This window comes from Trachinotus anak, unplaced genomic scaffold, assembly GCF_046630095.1.
Source record: "Trachinotus anak isolate AG129_WGS33_773 ecotype Australia unplaced genomic scaffold, CSIRO_AGI_Tana_v1 ptg000014l, whole genome shotgun sequence".
In the NCBI taxonomy this organism is placed as follows: domain Eukaryota; kingdom Metazoa; phylum Chordata; class Actinopteri; order Carangiformes; family Carangidae; genus Trachinotus; species Trachinotus anak.
The window spans coordinates 2,913,567-2,936,640 of NW_027273865.1; the positions used below are offsets into that span (position 1 = coordinate 2,913,567).

Sequence of the window (23,074 nt, forward strand, 5' to 3'; positions counted from 1 at the left end):
ATCAGACTTTCACAGAGAGAAAGAGAGGGGGAAAATTATTTCTGTGTGTGTGTATGTGTGTGTGTGTGTGTGTGTGTGTGTGTGTGTGTGTGTGTGTGTGTGTGTGTGTGCTGAAGGTTGGCAGTACTGTGTTATTTTTGGTCAAATCCCTCCACATCAATATGACAGGGGTATTTTTGGAGAGCAGTGTTCAGAAGAACAAATAGAGCAGCTGATCGATGTGACGTGTGGGGTCACAGAGGTTTGTTCTGGGATCTGCTCAGTTCTGATTATTTCAGTAAATCAACTGATATGAAACTCATCCACTGCTGGTTCCTCTCACAGTTTCTCAATAAAACAAGCTCCTCCCACTGGGAACAGTAAGGGGCCCTTTAATAAATCCTCATTTGGACACAAGGCTGTTTCAGGACCAACATGTGGAGGTCTTTAGATCAGACCTAAACATGGATCACGACTGGGATCATTTGCAACAGAGGAATCAGTCATGGGTGACCTGGTGCTCGTCATTTTATCGTATCATTGTTTGTGTGTATTCCTGTTCTGTTTGTGTTTTGGCCCAGGTGGGTGTTGGTTCATGCTCTACACATCTACACAAATAAACATGACTGAAACAATGAAGGAGCTCTGTGGAGCATGAACCTTCACAGAGGCCAACACTGCAATTATTTGCATTAATTTATCTGCTCATTATTTTCTCACTGAACCATTTGCTCTATAAGATGTTGAACAAAAGCAAGTTTTCTAAGGCCAAATGTAACGTCAGCATCACATCTGGTTTTCTTCCACAAACACTCAAACATCTGAAGAGATTCTGTTTTTTATCACGTCAGACAAAGATGAGCGGTAAACTCAGAAGTGTTTGGTTCATCAGTTATTGAAGCTGCTGATTAGTTTTCTCTTGATCGACTAATCAGTCAGTTGACTTCTTGTTTCAGCTTTAACTGAGAACAGACAGAAGAAGAGGCCTAGTGCTCAGTGTGACACCTTGAAGTGGATCCAGGAAGACTTCAGGTGGAGGAAATGTTCTTCAGGCTGAGGCAGAGGAAGGAGACGAGACGTATGAAAAGTCTTTATTTAGTCGGACATAGACTAAAGAAATATGGGCTTTTAATAAATCTCCTCTTCGGCCTGAAGAACTTTGTCTTGGTTTTGTATTTGGGGTCAGTTTCCCCGGGCCCTTCCTCTGTCTGGTCATTTGTGGCCCCATGTTACTCATTCAAGCTGAGACCAACCAGGAGTGAAGGCCTGGAACACCAGGATGCAGGGATGGTCCTGGAACGCCTGTCTAAAAGATTTACTGGCAGCTATGTTTACAGGCTGCTTCACATGCTGCAGCTGATCAGCTGATCAGTGATCAGTGATCCAGTCCACAGGTCACATTTCCCCAGTGGACATTTGTGTGGTCGCTGAGCTGCAGGACGACACACGTGTGTTCATGTTTGTAAGTTAGCAGTTAGCAGTTAGCAGCAGTTAGCAGTTAGAAGCTAATGCAGGCTGTCATTCAGAGTGTGTGGCTCTCAGTGTGACTGTGTGCTCTGCCTATGATACGACTGACGTTACAACATTTACATTTTGTGTTTCACATTTATGTTTGTGTGCATCCAAACAGACAATATGTCTGTTGAACTACTGCTAAACTAGGAGCATTGTCATGAAACCTAAAGTATAAAATATGAATTTCTCTTTTCCTTTCAGATTCTTCCTCACCACCTCCCTGATACTGTTGCCTCTGAGACAGGATTTAGTCCAGACCATCGCCCTCTGAGCTTCCTGTCAGAATCTGTCAGGCCACACACAGGTGATCCTGTGGTACACAAAGACGCTCTGTCTATCACCTGATCTCCAGCATGGAAACACAACAGGTCAACACAGGTTGTCAGGTTGAAGAGAAATCACACAGCATCTTCCACTGTGAAGCTGTTTTAGAGTCAGAGAAGTTCAGAGAAGAGACTGTTTATCTCTGTCAGACTCACACAGGTGAGTTTTACAGTAGTATGTGCCACCCAGTGTCCCTGCTTTACCTGATCTGGATGAGGTCATTTCGTGTGTGTGTGTGTGTGTGTGTGTACTTGTACTTGCTACATAGTAAGGACCAAAAAAAGTATTTTACTAACAGAGTGAGGACATTTTGGGAATTCGGTCCTCACTTTTTGAGACATCTTAATCACATGTTGAGGGTTAAGACTTGGTTTTAGAGTTATGGTTAGAATTAGGTTTAGATTAAGGTTTGGGTTAGGGTTAGGTTAGGCACTCAGTTGGGATGGTTAAGGTTAGGGTAAGGGGCTAGGGAATGCATTATGTCAATGAGTGTCCTCACAAAGATGGAAGTACAAGTGTGTGTGTGTGTGTGTGTGTGTGTGTGTGTGTGTGTGTGTGTGTGTGTGTGTGTGTGTGTGTGTGTGTGTACCTATATTATGAGGACAAAGGACACAGTCGGTGATTCCCCAGCCTTTCCCGATTCCTCTGCAGCACATTTCCCTGCTCCTCAGTCCAGGCAGGGGAGAGCTACACTAAACACACACACACAAACACACAAACACACACACGTTCCCTGTTAATACACTGAACATACAGAAGTGATGCAGTTTACATAAACAATGCAAAAAAGAAGAACAATTCAATTCAATTCAATTCAATTCAATTCAATTTTATCTGTATAGCGCCAAATCATAATATGCATTATCTCAAGGCACTTTACAGGGTAAGGTCAAGACCTTACTTTGTTATAGAGAAAAACCCAACAGTTCCCACAAAGAGTAAGCGCTTGGTGACAGGGGGGAGGAAAAACTCCCTTTTAACAGGAAGAAGCCTCCAACAGAACCGGGCTCAGGGTGGGGGGGTCTGCCTCGACCGGTTGGGTTTAGGAGGAGAAAAAGGGGGATGGGGGGAGGAGAGAGGAGAAAAGAGAGAGAGAGACCAGGAACAGCTGTATAGGTAATGGTGTTATCTTAAGAACAAACCAGAACACAGCTGCAGTTTTGTTGCACTTATTATTTCACTACTTCAACTTGATTATCAGTTCTGGAAAATGCCCAGGACATGTAGAGGATGAGGTTTCTTCCACATACAAGCACTACACACAACAACAAAGGGTTTAAAAATACTACAATAAAAAAATATTTAAAAAAAAAACTAAAATTTTATACATTTCTAGTTAAGCTGTTGGGGTTGGGAGTCATTAGTTTTATAAACAAACTAGATCAAAATGAATCGTCATATTGTGAACCTGACTAAAGGAATAAAATATAAAGAACAATGACTTTATTATACAATATGTACGTATAAGCAGCTCCCTGCTGTAGAACTGTATTTTACCAGGAGCAGTAAACGTTTCCTAGACTAATGGAGTTGGTGCCACAGTATCTGTGTCCCAGTACCTGTCCCGTCACAGCAGCTGTTTCCAGCAGCTGGACTGGACCATGTAGATGAGGTTTGAGAATGATCTCATATAAAGTGTGAGGAGACTGGAGACACTGGCCTCATGTTTATTCAGTAATGTCACAGGTTATTTACTGATGGAGCAGAAATGGGTCAGACTTTGTTTTCATTGTTAGATATCATCAGATCTGATGTGTGTTCTCTAATGAAGCCTGCAGCTCTGTTCAATTCAAGCCATTTGGTTTCAATTCACTCTGATTTTGCTGTGAACAGGGGTAATTAACTGACTATTGATTGTTCATGTGGCCAGCAATCCATTAAGGAAATTGCTTAAACTTTGCGTCCCTGGTCTGAAGCCACTGACCTGATGATGGCACTAGATGACAGGCTGGATGTTCAGAGTCATTACAGTTCATCCTGAGAGGAGTCTAAACAACATTTCATCACAATCATGTTTCAGTCTGGACCAAAGTGGAGGACGGACCAGCCGACAGATATCTCTACAGAATTAATGTCTCTAAAGTGAAATGAGGTCAAAGGTCCAGTTAACTAACAGCAGAGTGATGTACTGCTGAGAGTTCAGAGGTTGTCAGTGCTTGTGTGAAGTGTGTTGTGTCAGTTGAGACTCAGTCAGTTGGACGTCACTGGACTGAGTCTTCAAAGCAGAGCTGTATTTTATTATGAGACATGGATGAGGAGGGATTTTCTATCAGAGAGCAGAGACGTGTGAACACACTGCTTCTCTCTGCAGCCAGGGAGATAATGTGAACCAGAACCAGAGGAGCCTCCTCAGTCTGTAGTTACAACTCATTACAAGGCCACAAACAATAAATCACTCATGTATTTTCGCAATAAAAGACTTAAACAACATTGTAATGAAAAAATAAATCATCCTTCAGAGAACAAATGTTCTTTAAATAGGTTCAGTTTGATGCTTAAATATTCCACATATTTCCAAACCTGGTTAAAGTCAACATGTGACTCGTTATCACAGCCCACAGCCTCAGTGAGGATGTGAGAGGTTCAAGGTTTTTCCTTCAGATTGTTTGAGTTTAAAGATTTTCAGAAGCTTGAACACAGGACTGTATCGAGCATTTATCACGTCAGAAAATGTGGACTTGACTTTGTTTTATGTATTTGTAGTGTCAGTGTCGGTCTGCTGGTCCAGACTGAAACATCGACAACTCGAGAAAATAAAGGCCACATTTGAAACTGATCCCCAGAGGAGGGATCCTAATGAATGACCTCATGACTTTGACCTCTGGCGTCCCCTTCAGGACTAACAGCAGATCGTCCCGACGTCTTTATATTTCGATGACCCTGTTACCTTTCCTCTGGCTCCACCCTCAGGTAACACTGTAAGGATGCTGTCAGGACTTTACAGGTTGTTAACAGTCACTAATTTAAACCAGTGAAACCAGTGAAACCAGTTCCATTGGGTCTCACCTGTCCATCTTTGACCTCTCTGAAGCAGTACTTGAACCCGGAGTACTGGGTGTACGTGCCGTCCCCCCTCACTGTCTGGGCCTGAACTGGCCTACCTCCCGGAGCCGGAGCACCTGCTGACCCGGAGGAGGGGGAGGAGAGCGTCCGCAGGGTGGGACTGAATCCAGACACCTGGAACAATGTGAAGAGACACATAACATGATGACATCATCATCACAACATTACATCCATAATAATTCATTATTATTGATGAGCCCCAACACTGGACCGCAGACGGCTGGTGCCAGAGTGATGTCAAGACTCATCAGGTGTTATTCTACAGCAGCTACAGTGATGAACATGTTATCTACACATGGTTAAAGTACAGTGCATCCAGAAAGTATTCACAGTGCTTCACTTTTTCCACATTTTGTTATGTTACAGCCTTATTCCAAAATGGATTAAATTCATTTTTTACCTCAAAATTCCACACATAATACCCCATAATGACAAAGTGAAAAAAGTTTGCTTGAAACTGTTGCAAATGTATTAAAAAATAAAAAACAAAAATATAACATGTACATAAGTATTCACAGCCTTTGCTCAATACTTTGTTGAAGCACCTTTGGCAGCAGTTACAGCCTCAAGTCTTTTTGAGTATGATGCTACAAGCTTGGCACACCTATTTTTGGGCAGTTTCTCCCATTCTTCTTTGCAGAACCTCTCAAGCTCCATCAGGTTGGATGGGGAGCGTCGGTGTCCCCATATAAAAATATAAAAGATTTTGTGAATCATTGTGCCCATTAAAAGTTACTCAGCTGTGGGGCAGCCTGATGGCGGAGTGGTTAGGGCGCATACCACATGAGATGATGCTCTTAGCAGGCGAGTGCCGGTTCGACTCCCAACGGGCCCGACTCTTTCCTGTGTGTCATTCCCCCTCTCTCTGCCCCTTTCCTGTCACTCTCTACTGTCCTGTCAAATGAAGGCAAAAATCCCCAAAATAATATCTAAAAAAAAACAACAATGTTGCCAGTTCGACTCTTTCCTGTGTGTCATTCCCCTCTCTCTCTGCCCCTTTCCTGTCACTCTCTACACTCTCTACCAAAAAAATATCTAAAAAAAAAAAAAGTTACTCAGGTGCTGGTGGATGCACAGACAGCTGTGACTGCATCACTGTGATACTGAGGGAAACTTAACAACAGAAGTGTTCTCAGGCAGGTTCTGTAGTTAGGAGGAGCCATGATTTTTAAAGACATTTACTTGTGATGGGCTTCAGACTGAATGACGTCTCCTAAAAGTCACACTGACTCTAAACACGTTTCATGTGTTATTTTAGGACATAAGGCTCCGTCCACTCTGTTAGGTTTAAGTTTAAAGACTCTTCAGCTATGTCTCCTCCTGCCTTCCACTCTCCTCCAGAGTCTTCAGCCTCTAAAACAGAGACTTTCAGAAAAGCTTCTGGACTTGTTTTTAGTCTACAACTCCAAGGTTGTGTTGTAGTCTGGACGGACACAAACAGAGACCTTTGGAAACGATGACGTAGACACCCACGGTGGCTCCTGATTGGCTGTTATCAGCCTGGACTACCAGTGGATAATGAATGAAAGTGTTAGTGACCTTGTTGTCTTTGCAGCAGCTGTTGTTCAGTTAAATTCTATATTTGAACTCTACAACTGTCTTTGCTGTTGCTGCTTCAGAGGATTTACTGCAACTAACCAACTGAGAGGAGACAATCTGCTTCCTGTTTACACCGGCTCGCACATGCTCAGTGTAGGTGAACGGTCATGTATGTGTGTTTTCAGGTGTGATAGTGTGGATGGAGATCGTTTTCATTTTAAAATGGAAACACATGGTTTCTGTTTTCCTGTTGTTTCCCCAGCCTGTGTGTGTGTGTTGTTCTCCTGGTTCTTGTGTCCCACCTGCAGCTGATCATCTGATAATCACTACAAACCACTGCAGTGTTTAAACCAAGCTCATCCATCCAGTACCTCTGCTCTTGTGCTGGTTTGAACTCTCTGCTCTCTATCTCAGGTACATCTGCCACGTCCAGCCCCCATCTATCAGATCCCAACACACTGCCTTCAGCCCCTCTGTCTGTTCCACTTCTATGCCCTGCTCTCCAGCCTACTCTGCTCTGCCATCCCCAACCCTTCAGCCAAACCCAGAGTCAAGATCTGTGTCCCAGCCTCTGCTGCAGGTCCACTGTGTTGGAGAGCAGGAACCAGGAACCTGTCCCATCACTGAGCAACAAAGCACTTTAATGTTCTCACCTTCAGCACCTGATGGATCTTCACGCTGGCCTCAGGGGGGTGCTGCACTCTGACCTTCACCATGGATGGACCGGGAGCTACACACACACACACACACACACACACACACACACAATACAACACACACACACACACAATACAACACACACACACACATATACAGACAATATGGCAGCAGTCAGACTTTCTTAGGCTGTGAGTATTAACCTCTTAAGAACTACTGATCCAGGTGAATATTGTAGAGTTGACCACTCACCACACTTCTCCTCCTCTGATCAGTATTTTTGTACATTCACAAATTAATCAGAGCTTCACTTTGTTACAATCACAAAGGTATTGTGGCGTGGTTCAAACTACCTCTACAGAATTCACAAATCTACACTCGTCCAGCATCTTCCTCTGACATATTTAAAGGGTGCAGCTTCTCAGACAGGGGTTGGGTTAGTCAACAGAGGACACAGCTGTTCTGCCTGTTTTCTTTATAGAGCTCTGTGCTGTGATTTTTATTTTGCTCTGTCATATTTGTGCCATCCGTATTTTTGAGTAATGTCTGTTAAAATGTTAAAATGAATAAAAACTTAAATGACTGATTTCAGCGAGCCGTTGTTGCCTCGGTGACCTTGAACCACAATCGTGTACATGGTGTGTTGTGACAGTCATTGGAGCAGAGGATTGTCAAACCTTTGTTGGTGCAGCTCATGCATGAAGTCAGCTGGTGGTGCTGCTTTTCTGAATGACACTAAACTGCAGAACATCACCATCATACATCCGTGCACGTCTGCAGACTTTCATCAGGGAATCAGAAAAAGACTCACCTCCAGACCTCGCCACCTCCTGGTTCTGTCCCAGCGGCAGGAGGAACTCCGACTGGGTCAGTTCCTGATTGGCTGCCATGGCAGGGAAGACTGCAGGTTTGACAATTTCATTGGTGGAGGATGGTGAAGCTGCGGCGGGGGCAGCTGCGGCGGAGGTGGGAGCGACGGGGATCTGGCAGAACTTTCCGGTGAAGGTTGGCGGGCAGACACAGCGATCCTTCTGCAGACAGACTCCTCCGTTCTTACAGAGCAGAGGGCAGAGGACTGCAGAGACACAACACAAACACCTTCAGACACTCATCCTGTTTCTTAATCTGGGTCCCTGTCAGCTGTCAGCAGGAAACAAAATCAGGGGATTTAGAGTGAGGGGATCCAGTGACCGGGGGCCCAAACACACAGAGGGCCTCAAATTAGCTGCTGGACTTCATCAGCTAGTTTTTATTTTTACATCACTATCATCATGAGAAAATTATCACTGAGGGATGAATAAACTATTTGACAGACAAGTCTTTGTGTCTCAGACCATGTTGCAGCCTGGATCTGGTTTAGTCCTTCATCAGAGTTGCAGAGCGTGAGCAGCTGTGGGATCTGGAGAAGTTTCTCCTCATCCTCTTCTGAACATGTCACAAATAAGCATCATACAGGTTTATCCTGTGGCTGTGGCGGGGAATACAGGATGCATATCCAGGTATTCTGAAACTGCCCCCTTTAGTTAAGTTTGTTAAGAAAAACAACAAAAAAAAAAACAACAACAACAACAACAACAACAACAACAAAAAAAACACTAAATCATGAAATTACATAGAGACAATAAAGAACCATTTTCTGAATCTGTAATTCATCTTTTGTTCCAGTGATTCAACCAGGGGAGTTTGTTTCATGTCCACCAGAAACTCAAACAATGACCAGGAGTTATTTATCAACTTCATGAAATTCAATAAGGGATTAGAGAGGATTCAGATTGGAAAGAGTTCAGTTTGTGTGACCTGCTGTAGAGGACGGATTCTTCAGAATAAAAAAAAAGACTTTTAACTTTCTCACATTTAACACTAATTTGTTCAAACTGTGTGAAGTGATCAAATAAAACTAAGAGCTACATCATGTATCAGTTTACATTCAGAAGTTAGCAACAGGCTCCAACTTACACACAGACACACATAGACACACACAGACACACACAGGTCCGAGGCCAACACCAACACACATCCATCATGTTTACAGGCTCTCTGGAAACACTGTCGAGGCTGTGCAACAACACTGGGTCCTGTGTGAGCCAGGTGATGTGTGCATGTAAAACAAAGCTGCTGCTCTGATGAAATGGAGGGGAAAGTGGACCAGGCGCCAACAGAACCAGCCAGCCACTTCCTACTTCCTGTTTGAGCTCGTTCGACAGGATGTTGGTGTATTGTTACCCAGATTTCAGCTAATGAGCCAATAACAACCTGAGCTCTCTGAGGCAGAAAGGAAACCTGCAGCTTTAAAAGCAGGGCTGTGGTTGAATAGTGCTGGAGTGGAGTGAAAAGAATAAGAAAATAAATATAAAGATAAATAAATAGAAGAGTAAATGATGGTGATGAAGGCACAGTGACATGGTGTGTGTAGCCTTTCCCCCTCACCTGCTTCACTTAGCCACTAACTAAGAAGCTAACGCTTGTACTGCACAGACGTCAGATGCTAGCTTCTGCAGGTATTCACCCTCACCTGCTTCACACAGCAATTATATTAACTCTGCTTCTACCAGCATAAAGGCAGAGAAGCCACACACTTCTCATCCGACAAACACAGCCACAGCCCGGTGCCTGGGTATGCTGAGGAAAAATTGTTGTTTCTGCAGCGAGGCAGGCAAACACATCCATACCTGCACATGGGTGTTTCCATCCACCACACTCTTGGTCGATTCTGAGGGAGTTTTCACCTGCAAACTCAGGAACAGTCACTTCTCTGCCTGTACGGCTGCTTCTGTGTTAACCTGTGACCTGTGGAATTACAGTGTGTGTGGACATACAGTCGTGTGCTGCTGTGCACACACAGAAAAACACAGAATCCTCGGAGATGGAATAAGGGAAGAGAGTGACATCTCCACCTGAACATAGCTTCCGATCCCCATGACTCTCTGGGCTTCTCACTGGTTCATAGCAGGAAACCAGGGTCCACATGGAGCTGATGATCCAGCATATCATGTAACCAGACTTTTCTGTAAATTCTGAAAAGAGTGCTCTGCAACCGATTCAGGAGGTATGCTATCTGGGACTGAGCCTGGATGTTGGGGCCATGAATGCACATGAACACATGACCATGCTGGCTCACCAGGATGGATCCCCAGATGGCTCAGGCGGGTTGCTCGATCAGGTCATGATGGGCAATACATGGTCAGAACCACATCAACCTGCTGGAGCTGAGAGTGTGTCAGAAGCAGCTGCATCACTTTGCCCCACAACTGCCACACAGGCACATGATGATGGTGGCTTACTTGAACAGGCTGTGGGCAGATCATTACCTCTGCTCTCAGAGAGCCCATCATGTGCTGGGGACTCTCAGCGTGGGAGCAGGCAGGATGTCTGGGGGGGTCCTGCATAAGGATGAGTGAAGCATCTTGCCAGATGTGGCTGTGCTACTCTGGCAGTTCTTTGGCTGTCCTGTAGTCAACCTTTTTGTGAGCAGGGAGAACACTAAATGTTCTCTTTCTCTTTCACCTTTCCGTGCCTTAGACTAATGGTGCTATTGCTCCACAGGATCTAGATGCAGCAGTTATTATTGCAGTTGCACTAGTGAGTCCAGGTGCCAGGTGGTTAATTATAGTAATGTACAACTGTAAAAACAACCAAAAATGCAGATTTCACTCATTTCACTTTAGGTTACTGTACAGTTCAGTTTTAATGTCTTTCACAGACTAATGTTTATGACATATAAGAGTAGTTGAAATATCACGACCTACAACCTCTATGTTAAATAAAGGCCAAACAAATGTATTGTACCCTGAGCTCTCACTGTTATAAAGGCTATAAGCCCACAATGGCAGTAACACATGTGGTGTCTATTACTGCATCATTTGCAGTCTCACTGCAGTATGTTTTGGATTTGATATGACATTGTGTTTGATTTCTAATGCCTTATTAGGATCTCCTATTTGGTTTCTAATTAGAGTATAATTTGGTGTAATAAGTGTTGTTTGTTTTGGATGTAATATGGAATTCTATCCAGTTTCTTCAGCATAATTTAGGTGTATGTGTCTCATTAGTGTATAAATGTTTGTTTACTGTACATATTTCTAGTTTATTGTCTGATTTGATACAGGGCCTGGTTTGTTAGGGTCCTGTGAGTGCACTGTGAAGAAAGCACAAGAATAATTACTTTTGTGGTTGAACCTTTTTTATTTGTGACCCCTCATCACAGGTTCTGATCTGAGCTGTGAGTAGAGATTATTTTCTGTTTAAGGTTGTTTCATTTAAAGCAAGCCTGAAGACCTGAAAGAATCCAGTGTTTCATAAGAAAAAAGGAAACTGAGAAAAATCAGAAAAAAAAAAACGTCAGAAAAAAAAATCTCTTCTTTATCCCTACATTAGTTTTAATGACCTAATAATGTTAAATATAATCAGACATCAGCCACAGGGAATATTTCACTGCAGAACCAGTACTTTAACTGCTGATACTTCATCTACATGAAGCTGAATATGCTTCAGTTCATTTAAATAAACTATCAAATGCAGGTTAGAGATTTTCATATTGTTTTACTGGTAGTAAAGGCTCTGAGTACATACCCCACCACTGAGTGTTTGTGTGAATCCCTGTTGCAAGTGTTTGAATGTGTCGAAGATGTTTTTGTGTTCCTGTGTGTGTCCAAGTGTGTGTGTGCAATGTTTGTTTATTCTACAAGTATTTCTGGTGAAACATGCCACACACACACACACACACACACACACACACACACACACACACACACACACACACACACACACACACACACACACACACACACACACACACACACACAGATGTTGCACATGTGTGTGTTTTGGTGTAAACACAGTGACCTAATTACTATCCTGGACACCGCCCACAGATGGACTGTATCAGTTCGGAGGAGCTTTTTGGAGGTAACTGGGGCAAAAGAGAGAAAGAGCAGAGAGATGGGAGAAAGGAGCACGCAGGCATAAACAAGGAGAGATTAAAGAGATGAAATGATATAAACACACGTGATATGACAGAGAATAAACAGAAAGAAACACATCAAACCCTCAGGAATGAATTGATAAAAAGTGAAGTAATGAATTCTGCTCGGACAGCGGAGGTCTGATTAGAGGAACACTGTGATTCACAACTCAACATCTGACATATTATCAGTTAGTAAAGAAGTTTGTTTAATATGATCAAACACTTCTTTATTTCCACATCCTGCAGTTACAGAGAAAAATGATGACTCGTGTTGTGGTGTTTGTGTCACCAGATGAATCTCGGTCCAGTGTTGCATCTTTTAGCTCTGGTTTTGGTCTCCACCAGCCCCTGAAGGAAACATCTGGCTCTTCAGCTGCTAAATGCTACATGTTTCAATAAGGTAAAATATTTTTGTCATCGGACTTTTGGATTTGAAGTTAGAAGTCTCTTAAAAGGAGCTATTCCTAAGTTTTTCTATGGCTAGATAGCCAACATTAGCCTTAACAACCGGTTACCCATCAGTCTTACGAAGAGCTTCAGCTATGGAGCGCCCTGGTGGTTCACCATGTGCTAAGGATCATCATATCCTTAACTGCAGCAGCCAGGGTTTCAGTCCGAGCACTTGGCTGCATGCCATTCTGTCTCTCTCTCCCCTGACGTTCCTGTCTGTCTCTACTATCACTATAAAACAAAGCAGACATGCCAAAAAAATCTTTGATTCTGAACTCACAACGTTTCCTCTACACTGGTAAGTAAACAGCTGTTAATGCTAACACTGGCTATGTACCAATTTTGTTCCCCTTACTTCTGCTCAGTTGCATATGAGCAGCCAGGACCTGCTATCGACTATTAATTCCGCCACTACACATTATTCTGTCAGTCCCACAGTTGTTTACACAACTGTCACCTATAAATCTGACTGTCTTACTAGACATAGGAGTCCACCATACTGTGCCACCTTGGATTTATCTTTCTGTGCCTATTACGCCCGCTTGTCCACACTTTGCTGCTACATGCTGGACATTGGACATTTCAAAATCAGAAACATGCTCCCAAAAATTGGACTATATCCACTATACCTGAAACCTTCCTACATGTCCTGGTTTTAATGGAAATATGACTTCCCCCAAAGATGCCAAATGATAACATTCCTATAAATGGACACAATGTTTTTAGATGTGACAGGAGAAGTAAGGGAGGTGGAGTCCTGATGTCATTAAAAGACCACCTCACAGTCCACAAAATCACCTTCTGTTCAGAGCCCAAGAAATATGAATATATTGCATTGGACCCATCTTAGTAAGGACATGTATGTGACTCCTAAAGGTCTCAATGAAGCCTCACTTCTTCCCTCACAGAGGGAAGAGCTGTTGTTGCTGGGAGCGCTCAGTCAATCACAAATAGTTTGCCACAGGGTTCTATCCTTGGTCCACTGCTGTTTACATTATACATCAATAAAATGATCATTCCTAATCAATGCCTCAATGTCCATTTTTTTGCTGATGATACGAGTTTATGTGCTCTGGCTCCACACCAGCTCAGGCCTGGACCCATCTTCAGTCTTCCTCTGATGCTTTCCAAACATCACAGACATCAAACATCAAAAACTGCATTTACTGCTCTTGCTGAAACATACAAATACTTAAAAATTTGTTCAGTCAATTGACTAATGGATTAATCAATCAATTGTTTCATCCTTTGACAGAACCAGACAGGCACTGTGTCCCAGAAACAAAACTGGAGACTTCAAATGCCCTTTACTCCAAAATGAGTGAGTATAAATGTGTTAAAGGGGCTAAAATTAGCATCACCTGGGTGTTCACATCGCTGCGGATCAGAGCTGGAGCCAACAAATTCCTGTGTGTGCTGCAGTGTCATTTGACTCTGGAGTGAATACTGATTGTACCCTTTTCCATTACCCACAAAAGCCCAATTTTAGCAGGTCTTTGGACCAGTGGGGCTAGAAAGTGGCTGAAAATCTTAGTATCTTCAGAGTATGATCTCAGTAGAGCTGCAGAATTGGTGGCAATGACTCTGAAAAGTTAGTGGGTCACCAAAGGTATTATAATTTATCCTGAGGGGAACACGTATCTCTGAACCAAGTTTCATCACAGTCCCCTCAGTAGTTAGAGATGAGATATTTCACTGGATAAAGGCCAGGATTTGGTTTGAATCCATGTGTTCAGATATCAGTCATCACACATTGTTGCAATGTTCATGGCCTCATAGTGAACAGTAAATACTGCATTTTTCTTGTCAGTGTTTACTGTTGGAAAAGGAAAAGCAGAGAGGATGAAAAATGATAGAGAGTCGTGGATAGAAAGCAAAGCGGAGATGGAGGTCATGATGGAAAGAATGAGGAGCAAAAAGGAAAAGAACAGGAGAAACCAAAAAAGAGAGATGGTTAGAGGAAGAGGTTCAGATGTCCTGTTAAAGTGTGATCATCACTGAGTCATTTCATGGTGGAAACTGAACAGAAATTATTGGAATTTCCAGTCAAACAGAGGACAGACAGACAGACTGTGTCGACATCCATCCCTCCTCCGACTGTTTCTGGGTTCAGGTACAAACATTTGGAGCAGTTCAGACATTTCAGAGCCTCTCTCTCTCTCACACACAAACACAAACACAAACACAAAACACACACACACAGCAGGTGAGGGTATGACGGGTTGTGCTGTTACATTTGTGCTGATAAAGTTAATTCAGAGAAAGAAAAGCAGTGATGAAGGACCAGCTGTTTGGACAAGGGGATTGACCTTTTGACCCCATGATGTCACCCCCAGCAGTGTGTGTGTGGGGGTTAAGTTAATGATAAATGAAAGCCATATGTCACTGGTGTTTCTCCCCCCTCTGGCCCCCTCTGGCCCCCTCTTGTTCCTCTCTCTCTCTCCCTCTCTGTCCAACTTTCCATACAAATTATTTCACAAATATCCAGAAAATCTGCATTAATGTCCACTTCCACCTACTACCACCTTCCACCTACTACTGTTATGTGGGCCCATTAAAGTATTAAAGAAGAAGAGAGAACAAAGGGATGACCTCATTTTTTTTAACCCTGGACTGTTTTTTCTTTTTCTCTGTATTTAATTTACAGGCTCTTGGCAGACTGTAGGCATGCTACATATGTCAAGTTGGACTACACTGAAATGCCATCAGCTCTCATGTGAGTACAGTATTACATACTGTTTACTCCAGATTTATGTATTTTAAAAAGGTGACTTTTTTGTCTGTATGTCTACAGGTTTTCAACAAAGGTTAATTATGGATTTTGTTGCTCTTCTCATTCTATTATTATTTATCTTCTTTCTAATCAGGGAATAATGATGCTTTAAGCTTTGGAAATACAGTTCCCATGATGCCTGGGGGAATGTAAACAGAAAGTATACAGTAGTGTTGCTATGGATTCAGTGAGTAGTACTGCGGTGCTATAATCTGAGCCCTGTTCTTCTGGTTTATGTTTCTTTTTACATTTAGTCAATCTCATGTCTGTCTCATGAACAGCAGCTGAATCAGCTGTGATCAGCTCCTGTCTGCAGCGTGTACTGATGTTCAGACGACATCAATGGATTGCTGTGATACTGAAGGAAAGCTAAAAACACCAGGATTCTGAATGGAGTTCTGCTGCCTCTTTTTCCTCTGGTTTCTAAGAGGATTTATGGTTATAATTAAAGTTTATTTGTGAGGGAGATAAAGATAATGACATCCTTGTGTGGTTTTTGGTGCAAACTGCAACATTGAGGTTTCAGGATGTTTCTCTGTCCAAGTAACATGAACATGACACAATTTACTGACACACTTCTTCTCTAAAGAGTCAGATCGTTGTTTTCTGACACTCAGAAAAATGTATTCATCATTTTACACCTGGTCCTTTTCCAGTGATGCATCCAGAGAGTGACCACTACAACAAAATCACCCCACAGCCTACATTCACCGGCCACTTTATTAGGTACACCTTGCTAGTACCAGGTTGGACCCCGTTTACCTTCAGAACTGCCTTAATTCTTCATGTCATAGATTCAACAAGGTGCTGGAATCATTCCTCAGAGATTTTGGTCCATGTTGACATTACAGCATCAGACAGTTGCTGCAGATTTGTCGGCTGCACATCAATGATATGAATCTCCCACCACATCCCAAAGGTTCTCTATTGGACTGAGATCTGGAGACTGTGGAGGCCATGTGAGTACAGTGAACTCATTTTCACATTCAAGAAACCAGTTTGAGATGATGTGAGCTTTGTGACATGGCGCGTTATCCTGCTGGAAGCAGCATCAGAAGATGGTTCACTGTGGTCATAAAGGGATGGACATGGTCAGCAACAATACTCAGGGAGGGTGTGGAGTTTAAACAATGCTCAGTTGGTACTAAGGGGCCCAAAGTGTGCCAAGAAAATACACCCCCCCCCCCCCCCCCCCCCACACACACACCATTAAACCACTACCACCAGCCTGAGCTGTTGATACTAGGCAGGATGGATCCATGCTTTCATGTTGTTGACCTCTGACCCTACCATCTGAATGTCGCAGCAGAAATCAAGACTCCTCAGACCAGGCAACGTTCTTCCAATCTTCTATTGTCCAGTTCTGATGAGCTCGTGTGAACTGTAGCCTCAGTTTCTTGTTCTTAGCTGACAGGAGTGACACCTAGTGTGGTCTTCTGCTGCTGTAGCCCATCTGCTTCAAGGTTCGACATGTTGTTTATTCAGAGATGCTCTTCTGGTTGTAACCAGTGGTTATTTGATTGACTGTTGCCTTCCTATCAGCTTGAAGCAGTCTGGCCATTCTCCTCTGACATCAACAAGGCTTTTTCACCCAGAGAACTGCTGCTCACTGGATATTTTCTCCTTCTTGGACCATTCTCTGTAAACCCCAGAGATGGTTGTGCAGGAAAATCTCAGTAGATCAGCAGTTTGTGAAATACTCAGACCAGCCCATCTGGCACCAACAACCATGCTACGTTCAAAGTCACTTAAATCACTTTTCTTCCCCGTTCTGATGCTCGATTTGAACTTCAGCAGGTTGTCTTGACCATGTCTACATGCCTCAATGCAATGAGTTGCTGCCATGTGATTAGCTGATTAGATATTTGCGTTAACAAGCAGTTGTACGGGTGTACCTAATAAAGTGGCTGGTGAGTGCAGATTTCCCATCAGGTTTATTTATGAACAAACTGAGACACATTCAAAACTTTTGCTATGTTTACACCTTGCGTCCACTCTACTCCAGAGTTTTCAAGCCCGTAAAAAGGAGACTTTTGGAAACGCTGCTTGTCTTGTTTTAGTTTGGGTTGCGTTTTAGTCTGGAAGGGCAGAAACGGAATCTTTAGAAAACAATGGCGGCGATACCTGCCTCACCTCCTGATTGGGTCTCATCAGTCAGAATGTATCCTTCCCTGATTCGTCTTACTCCTTTCAAGTGACCCTTTTCAGGAGGCAAACGACTCCCAGTCAATGTTTTTTGCCACATTGACTTTCAGTGACACTTCCACCTCACTGTTGGCCCAAGCAAAGAAATCTCTGGTCTCACTTTTCACTGTTGCTGCTCCTCATTTGGAGCATTTTCTGCAACTGCAAAAACCAAGTGCAGAATAGACAATCTGCTTCCTGTCTACACCAGCACGCGCATCCTCAGTGTGGGTGAATGGTCATGTGATTTTTGTTTTCAGCCATGTATGGACGGAGATTGTTTCTGTCTTAGTATGGACATAGGTTCAGAGTCATCATTCAGCATCTAAACTGACCTGAGGCCTGGTTCATGGGTGTGACTCTGGCTCCATCAGTCTCTGGGTAGAAATCCAACACTGAGCCACAAATCAAAACCAGCAGGTACCTGGTGTTAACACCTGGCGTCAGCTGTGAGTCCAGCTCCGGTCAACTTTATGTTATTGTCACAGCTGTGATGTTATGATGGTGTGGAGCAGGGAGTCTTTCAAAGACTGAAAAACAAAGTGAAAACACTGAGTCTCCAAAGCTTTTTGCCATCTAACCATCAGATGTTGGAAGTTGAAGCAACTATAATTGGACTTTTCTGATGGTTCCCTGCTACTCAGACAGAAATAATATGGGATGGATCATTACCTGATTCAGGCTGATCTGCATAAAAATACCTGAAACCAAGGGCTGCTGGGAAGAAATGTGAGGGATGATTTGAAAAACTGTCAGCAGGAAATTAAAGAACTTTAAACCAAAGAACTCCACATCAGTGTTTTCTTCTCTGTCGAGTCTGAGCGCAGTTCAGACCTGTGACAGTCCAGACCTGCTGCCAGCAGGAATGATTTAACAAACACTGACCTGGAATCAGTTCAGACTACACAACTATTCCCTGGCTCCGTTTCAGACTCTGAACTGCCAACCATCAAAGAGCTGCAGGTCACATGACGCAGCTGGAGCAGCTTCACACGTTACACATGTAACCTCATATGTTGAGATCAGATATTTACTGCAGCGGTTGATCTCCCAGTGTTTTCAGCTCCAACACTCTGGGTTCCAGCAGTTTGGCATTTTTATGATTTTTTGATGACACAGGAGGGAGGCTCGGTCGAACTAACAGCGCCAGTTTGCAATTTGTTGGAAACTGGGTGTCAGGCATCTGTGTTGGGGAGTTACACCACACCTGTGGTGTGTAGCTTCACCTGTAGGTGGAACATTCCTGCAGATTCATTTTACCGCTTTGAGCAGATCCTCTGGTTGTAATTAAATGGTTGTTGTATTCAGAAACTGAGCCTTAAAATGAGCCGTCAGGACTTCTTGAACTTTGTGATGTCACAACAAAACAGTCACTGCTCTCAGCCAAGCCCCAAGCCCCGCCCACCTGGACCTACCATCCAACCTTACAGGATTTGGTTTCTGAGTGTTTTCCTGAAATCTGCTATACTTTTATTGGATAATTCAGAAAACAGTTGACCTGTTGTTACTAGAGCTCCAGAGAGAAGCCTGAGAGAGGAGATGTAAAACTACACTGAGATGGTTTTTAGTTCTCAAAACCACAAAAATGTCTTCTGATGGAGATCAACACTTCAGATGAAACACAGGAGAAGTTAAAATATGGGCCTTTAAAGTAACATTTTGTGAGAATTTTACAGTCTGTTACACGTGTGTGTGTGTGTGTGTGTGTGAGTGTGTGTGTGCAAACCATGTTCAGAGTATCTGAAGTGTTTGTATACAATAAAATCTGCTATCAGGATTTAATAGGATACAACTGAGGTTTTTTTTTCAGACTCAGAGTTTCCATTCTTTGTCACCTCCTTGTGAATAAACCTGCTTCTGATCCTGATTATCCTCATCTCGCCCAGTCCTGACTGAGGATCAGTGTTTCTGGACACAGGACTGAGATCAGGTGAGTGAGAACTCTTCACAGGAAGCGGCGGTGGATGTTGAGAGTGAAAGTAAATGTTAAAAGTTGCACTTACAGACTCTGAAGCCTGGTCCTTGGAGGCCGTCTCTCCTTCCTCCTCCCCCCTCACTGTTGCTGCTGTACAGCGTGGTCATGTTGCCTCTCTCGCAGTAGTTGACACATCGGTCCTGGCTGCAGCGCACCTTGCAGATGGTTGGCGTGAACATCACCTGGATCCTCTCCACCCCCCCACCTCCTCCTCCTCCTGTGGCTGTCTGTCCATCAGCTGGCAGTGGAGAGATGAAGACGATGACGGACAGAAAACAGCAGAGTCGAGGCTGCAGCATGTCGAGTGCTGTAGTCAGAGTTTCTGAGTGTGTTGCATCGTCCAAACTCCCAAACCTCTCCCCTCTCACTCCACTCTAACTCTACGTCACTCGCTGCCCCCCACCCCTATCACTCTCTCTTACTCTGTGGTTGAGTGAAAATGAGTGTCGCAGGAAAAAAGGAGGGAAGGAAGGAAGAAGAAAACGACCACACGCTTCCCCCTCTCTCTGCAATCTCTGTTTTTCCCTAAACACTCCTGAGTGTGAGCGAGCGAACTGAGAGAACTGTGCCTGAGCAGAGAGAGAGAGAGAGAGAGAGAGAGAGAGAGAGAGAGAGAGAGAGAGAGAGAGAGAGAGAGAGAGAGAGAGAGAGAGAGAGAGAGAGAGATAATTGAAAGCAGTGTGCAGGACTGGGCTCGGCTCCAAACTAAATGTTTAGCAGGGACCTGGTCCATCAGTCCACACGGAGAGAGAGAGAGAGAGAGCGAGAGAGAGAATTAGTGTGTGAATCTCCCTCTCTCTTTCACTCCTCCGGCTCTTCTTTTTTTTTTTTTAATGGCCTTTTTCTGGTATGAACAGAGATGATCTTTTTCTGCTCACAGTTTCATAACAGGCTGCAGGACATTAGAGGATGTCAGGGTGATGATGCAACCCTGGTTTGGGTTTCAGGGGGTTGAATTCAGAAAATATGTTAAAGCTAAAAGTAGCTGCTGCCTGCAGAGGGAAGCTGCACACACGCTGTGGGCCGCTTCTTTTTTTTATTAATAAGTATGTTGTGTTAACTTAACACTTACCTCGACACTGTAGCTGATCGATTGATCAGCTACAGTGTGGAGCTCAACAGAAACACACAGCCCCTGATCAGTTTGGTGTAATTCCAGTGAAGTTTATTCAAACAAGACGACGTGTCCTCAGCAGCCTGCTACTCCGTAATTCTTTTACGAACAGAAAGTAAGAAAAACATGGAGCTGCAGATGGAAGATACAGTCTGATCTGATGTGTAGAGAAGTTCAGCTTCAGCTCAGTCCAACTACAGTTATAACATGTTAAATACTAATACTACAGTCTTACTGCAGTAACACTGCAACATGTCAAATACTACTGCACTAATACTCAAAACAAGCATCAACCTTCAGGTCTGAAACATGAAGCATCAACAGTGAGGAGCTAGAAGCTGCAGCTCCTCTAATGACCACTAGAGTCTGGCTCCAGCAGTGAGTCAGTCCCCACAGACTCCCATGTTCAAATGTTCAACTTTACAGCAGAAAGAAACATGTTTACAGCCTGGTACAGAAACTGTTCTGGTCTCTAGAGCTGATTTCCTCCTTCATGACGACTGTACGGGCTGAAATTTATAAAACTCTCCTGTTTACATTTTATTAAGGACTAAAGTCATGGAGAATTGAGGGCATGGCCTCTTTGAGTGACAGGTGGGTGAGCATATGCACCCACATGCCCATTTTTGGATTAGCCAGGAGTTGGGGGTGGAGTCAGACACCGCCAAAACGGTGATGGTGCAGCAGCTCACTCTGAGCTTCAGAAACCGTGGGTGATGTCACAGAGGCTCCACCCATCTTTATTTACTGTCTATGACTAAAACGTAAAATACAGAAATATTTACTCTGACTTGTTGTTTGGAGTTTATGACTGTGTTCTCTGTCTGTCCCTCTGTTCACTGTTCGTCTGCACTGGTTTCTTTTCACCATGACCACCATCATACACCAACCTTAACCAAAGTTTCGTTTTTCTTACTTGAAACTGCAGTGACGAGGATTAGTCAACCAATAGAAAATGAATCCTTTAGGTCACCATTCAATGTTTTTCCAAAATGTACAATTTGTTGCCTTGACTTGAGTTACATTATAGTGAATCAAGCATTATGTTGGTACTGATTTCCAGAGTTAAGCTGTGGGCTTCAACTTGGGCCATCTTTTTAGCCTTTATTTGTTCACAGTTTGAAAAATGAAGCAGAATGATCTGTGATCAGCTCCTGTCTGCAGTGGATCATGATGTACAGACAACTGTTACTGGATCACTGATACTGAAGGAAGCTTAAAAACAACAGGATTCTGAATGAAGTTCTGCAGTTATAGGAAGAGCCTTTTGTCTGTGACTTCTAAGTGGGTTTTCTTGATGTTTGTTCATGCTGACATCTTTGGGAAGTATCAGCCACATTTAATCTAAAAGTGTGTGTTTCATTTCTGTGTAGAGAAAGAGTTTGAGTTTTTAATCACATTGCAGCAATCATGGTTTAAACATCAGAGTCTGAAAACCTCTTATCCTTTAGTGGAATATTTTTGATCCAGTTAAACAGAAGAGCCTCCTAAAAACAGACACAACTATAACAGCAATAAATTAAGTGAAACAACCTCCTAGAGTTGCTGAGGATTTATTGCTCAGATAAACAATGTGACGCAAATGTAATGATAACACACAGGAGACACAAACTGAGGCTAAACAGGAGAAATTCTAATCTAACAGTGTGACTGTTTCCCTGTGGGACCTCGGCCCCTCCTCAGGGGCCTCAGCAGAGCAGAGGGCCGAGGTGCTATGGTGGAATAGAGGCTGGTTGTTTCTGCTGCTGTTTGTCTATGAGCTCATGTCCTGACACACACACACACACACACACACACACACACACACACACACACACGCACACACACACACACACACACACACACACACACAGTGAGCCAATGAAGCAGAGCAACAATAAACATGAACAAAGTAGAAACACTGTGAGCACATTATTAAAACAACATTACACACCTGCAACTAACCAGAGATCCAGGATCATGAAGTCTCCCAACGCAACAGAGCAGAGGTGTGATGACACTTCAGACACACTGCTTCCAGTGGGAAAAAGATTTTTCCCCATTACATTTCCTCGTTACATGAAACTCTCCTGGTTCAATTTTCAGTAGAAATCTACTGTGTCTGCTTCTTTAAAGAGAAGTCAAAGGTACAAGACACAAAAAAGAAGAAAGAGAAACTAAGCTAAAGGTTGCACTCCTGAGAAAACTGATCTCACAATCTGCATCTTAAATGTGTTGACTGTGAAATTCTGAGACGATATCTAGATGAATTTATTAACAAGCGGATGCTGTGTTTTTCATTATTCTAGTAATTAGACGTTTAGAGACAGAGAGTCCTGAGTTTCTATGTTCCGTTTAAAGATAAATCTGAAATGGGAAAATAAGCAACTCCTCTCACTTTGCAACTTTATTTTTTTTAAACAAAAAACAAACAAACAAAAAAAGAATTAAAATTTTTAAAAAAAATCTAAATGTTAAGACTCAACAAAGGCAGTAAAGCCACTAAAATGAACCATGTCAGTGCTGTATTTACTGCTGTACTGTTCACTCTGAATTATA

General features: G+C 43.2%; 1 protein-coding gene across 6 annotated transcripts in view; it reads right to left on the reverse strand.

Annotated features, from left to right (window-relative positions):
• The window catches only part of LOC139631725 (latent-transforming growth factor beta-binding protein 4), a 67,711-nt gene that overhangs the window by 35,776 nt on the left and 8,861 nt on the right, over positions 1 to 23,074 (reverse strand). For 5 of the 6 annotated variants that reach the window (XM_071496207.1, XM_071496205.1, XM_071496204.1 and 2 more), the window contains exons 3-7: positions 19,451 to 19,660; positions 7,889 to 8,152; positions 7,074 to 7,150; positions 4,825 to 4,995; positions 2,408 to 2,510 (exon numbers count right to left, since the gene is read on the reverse strand). In XM_071496207.1, the coding sequence (XP_071352308.1) occupies positions 2,408 to 2,510; positions 4,825 to 4,995; positions 7,074 to 7,150; positions 7,889 to 8,152; positions 19,451 to 19,660 (825 nt within the window). Of the gene's footprint in view, positions 1 to 2,407; positions 2,511 to 4,824; positions 4,996 to 7,073; positions 7,151 to 7,888; positions 8,153 to 19,450; positions 19,973 to 23,074 lie in introns of those variants that run through there. The other variant, XM_071496208.1, reaches the window with a different exon arrangement.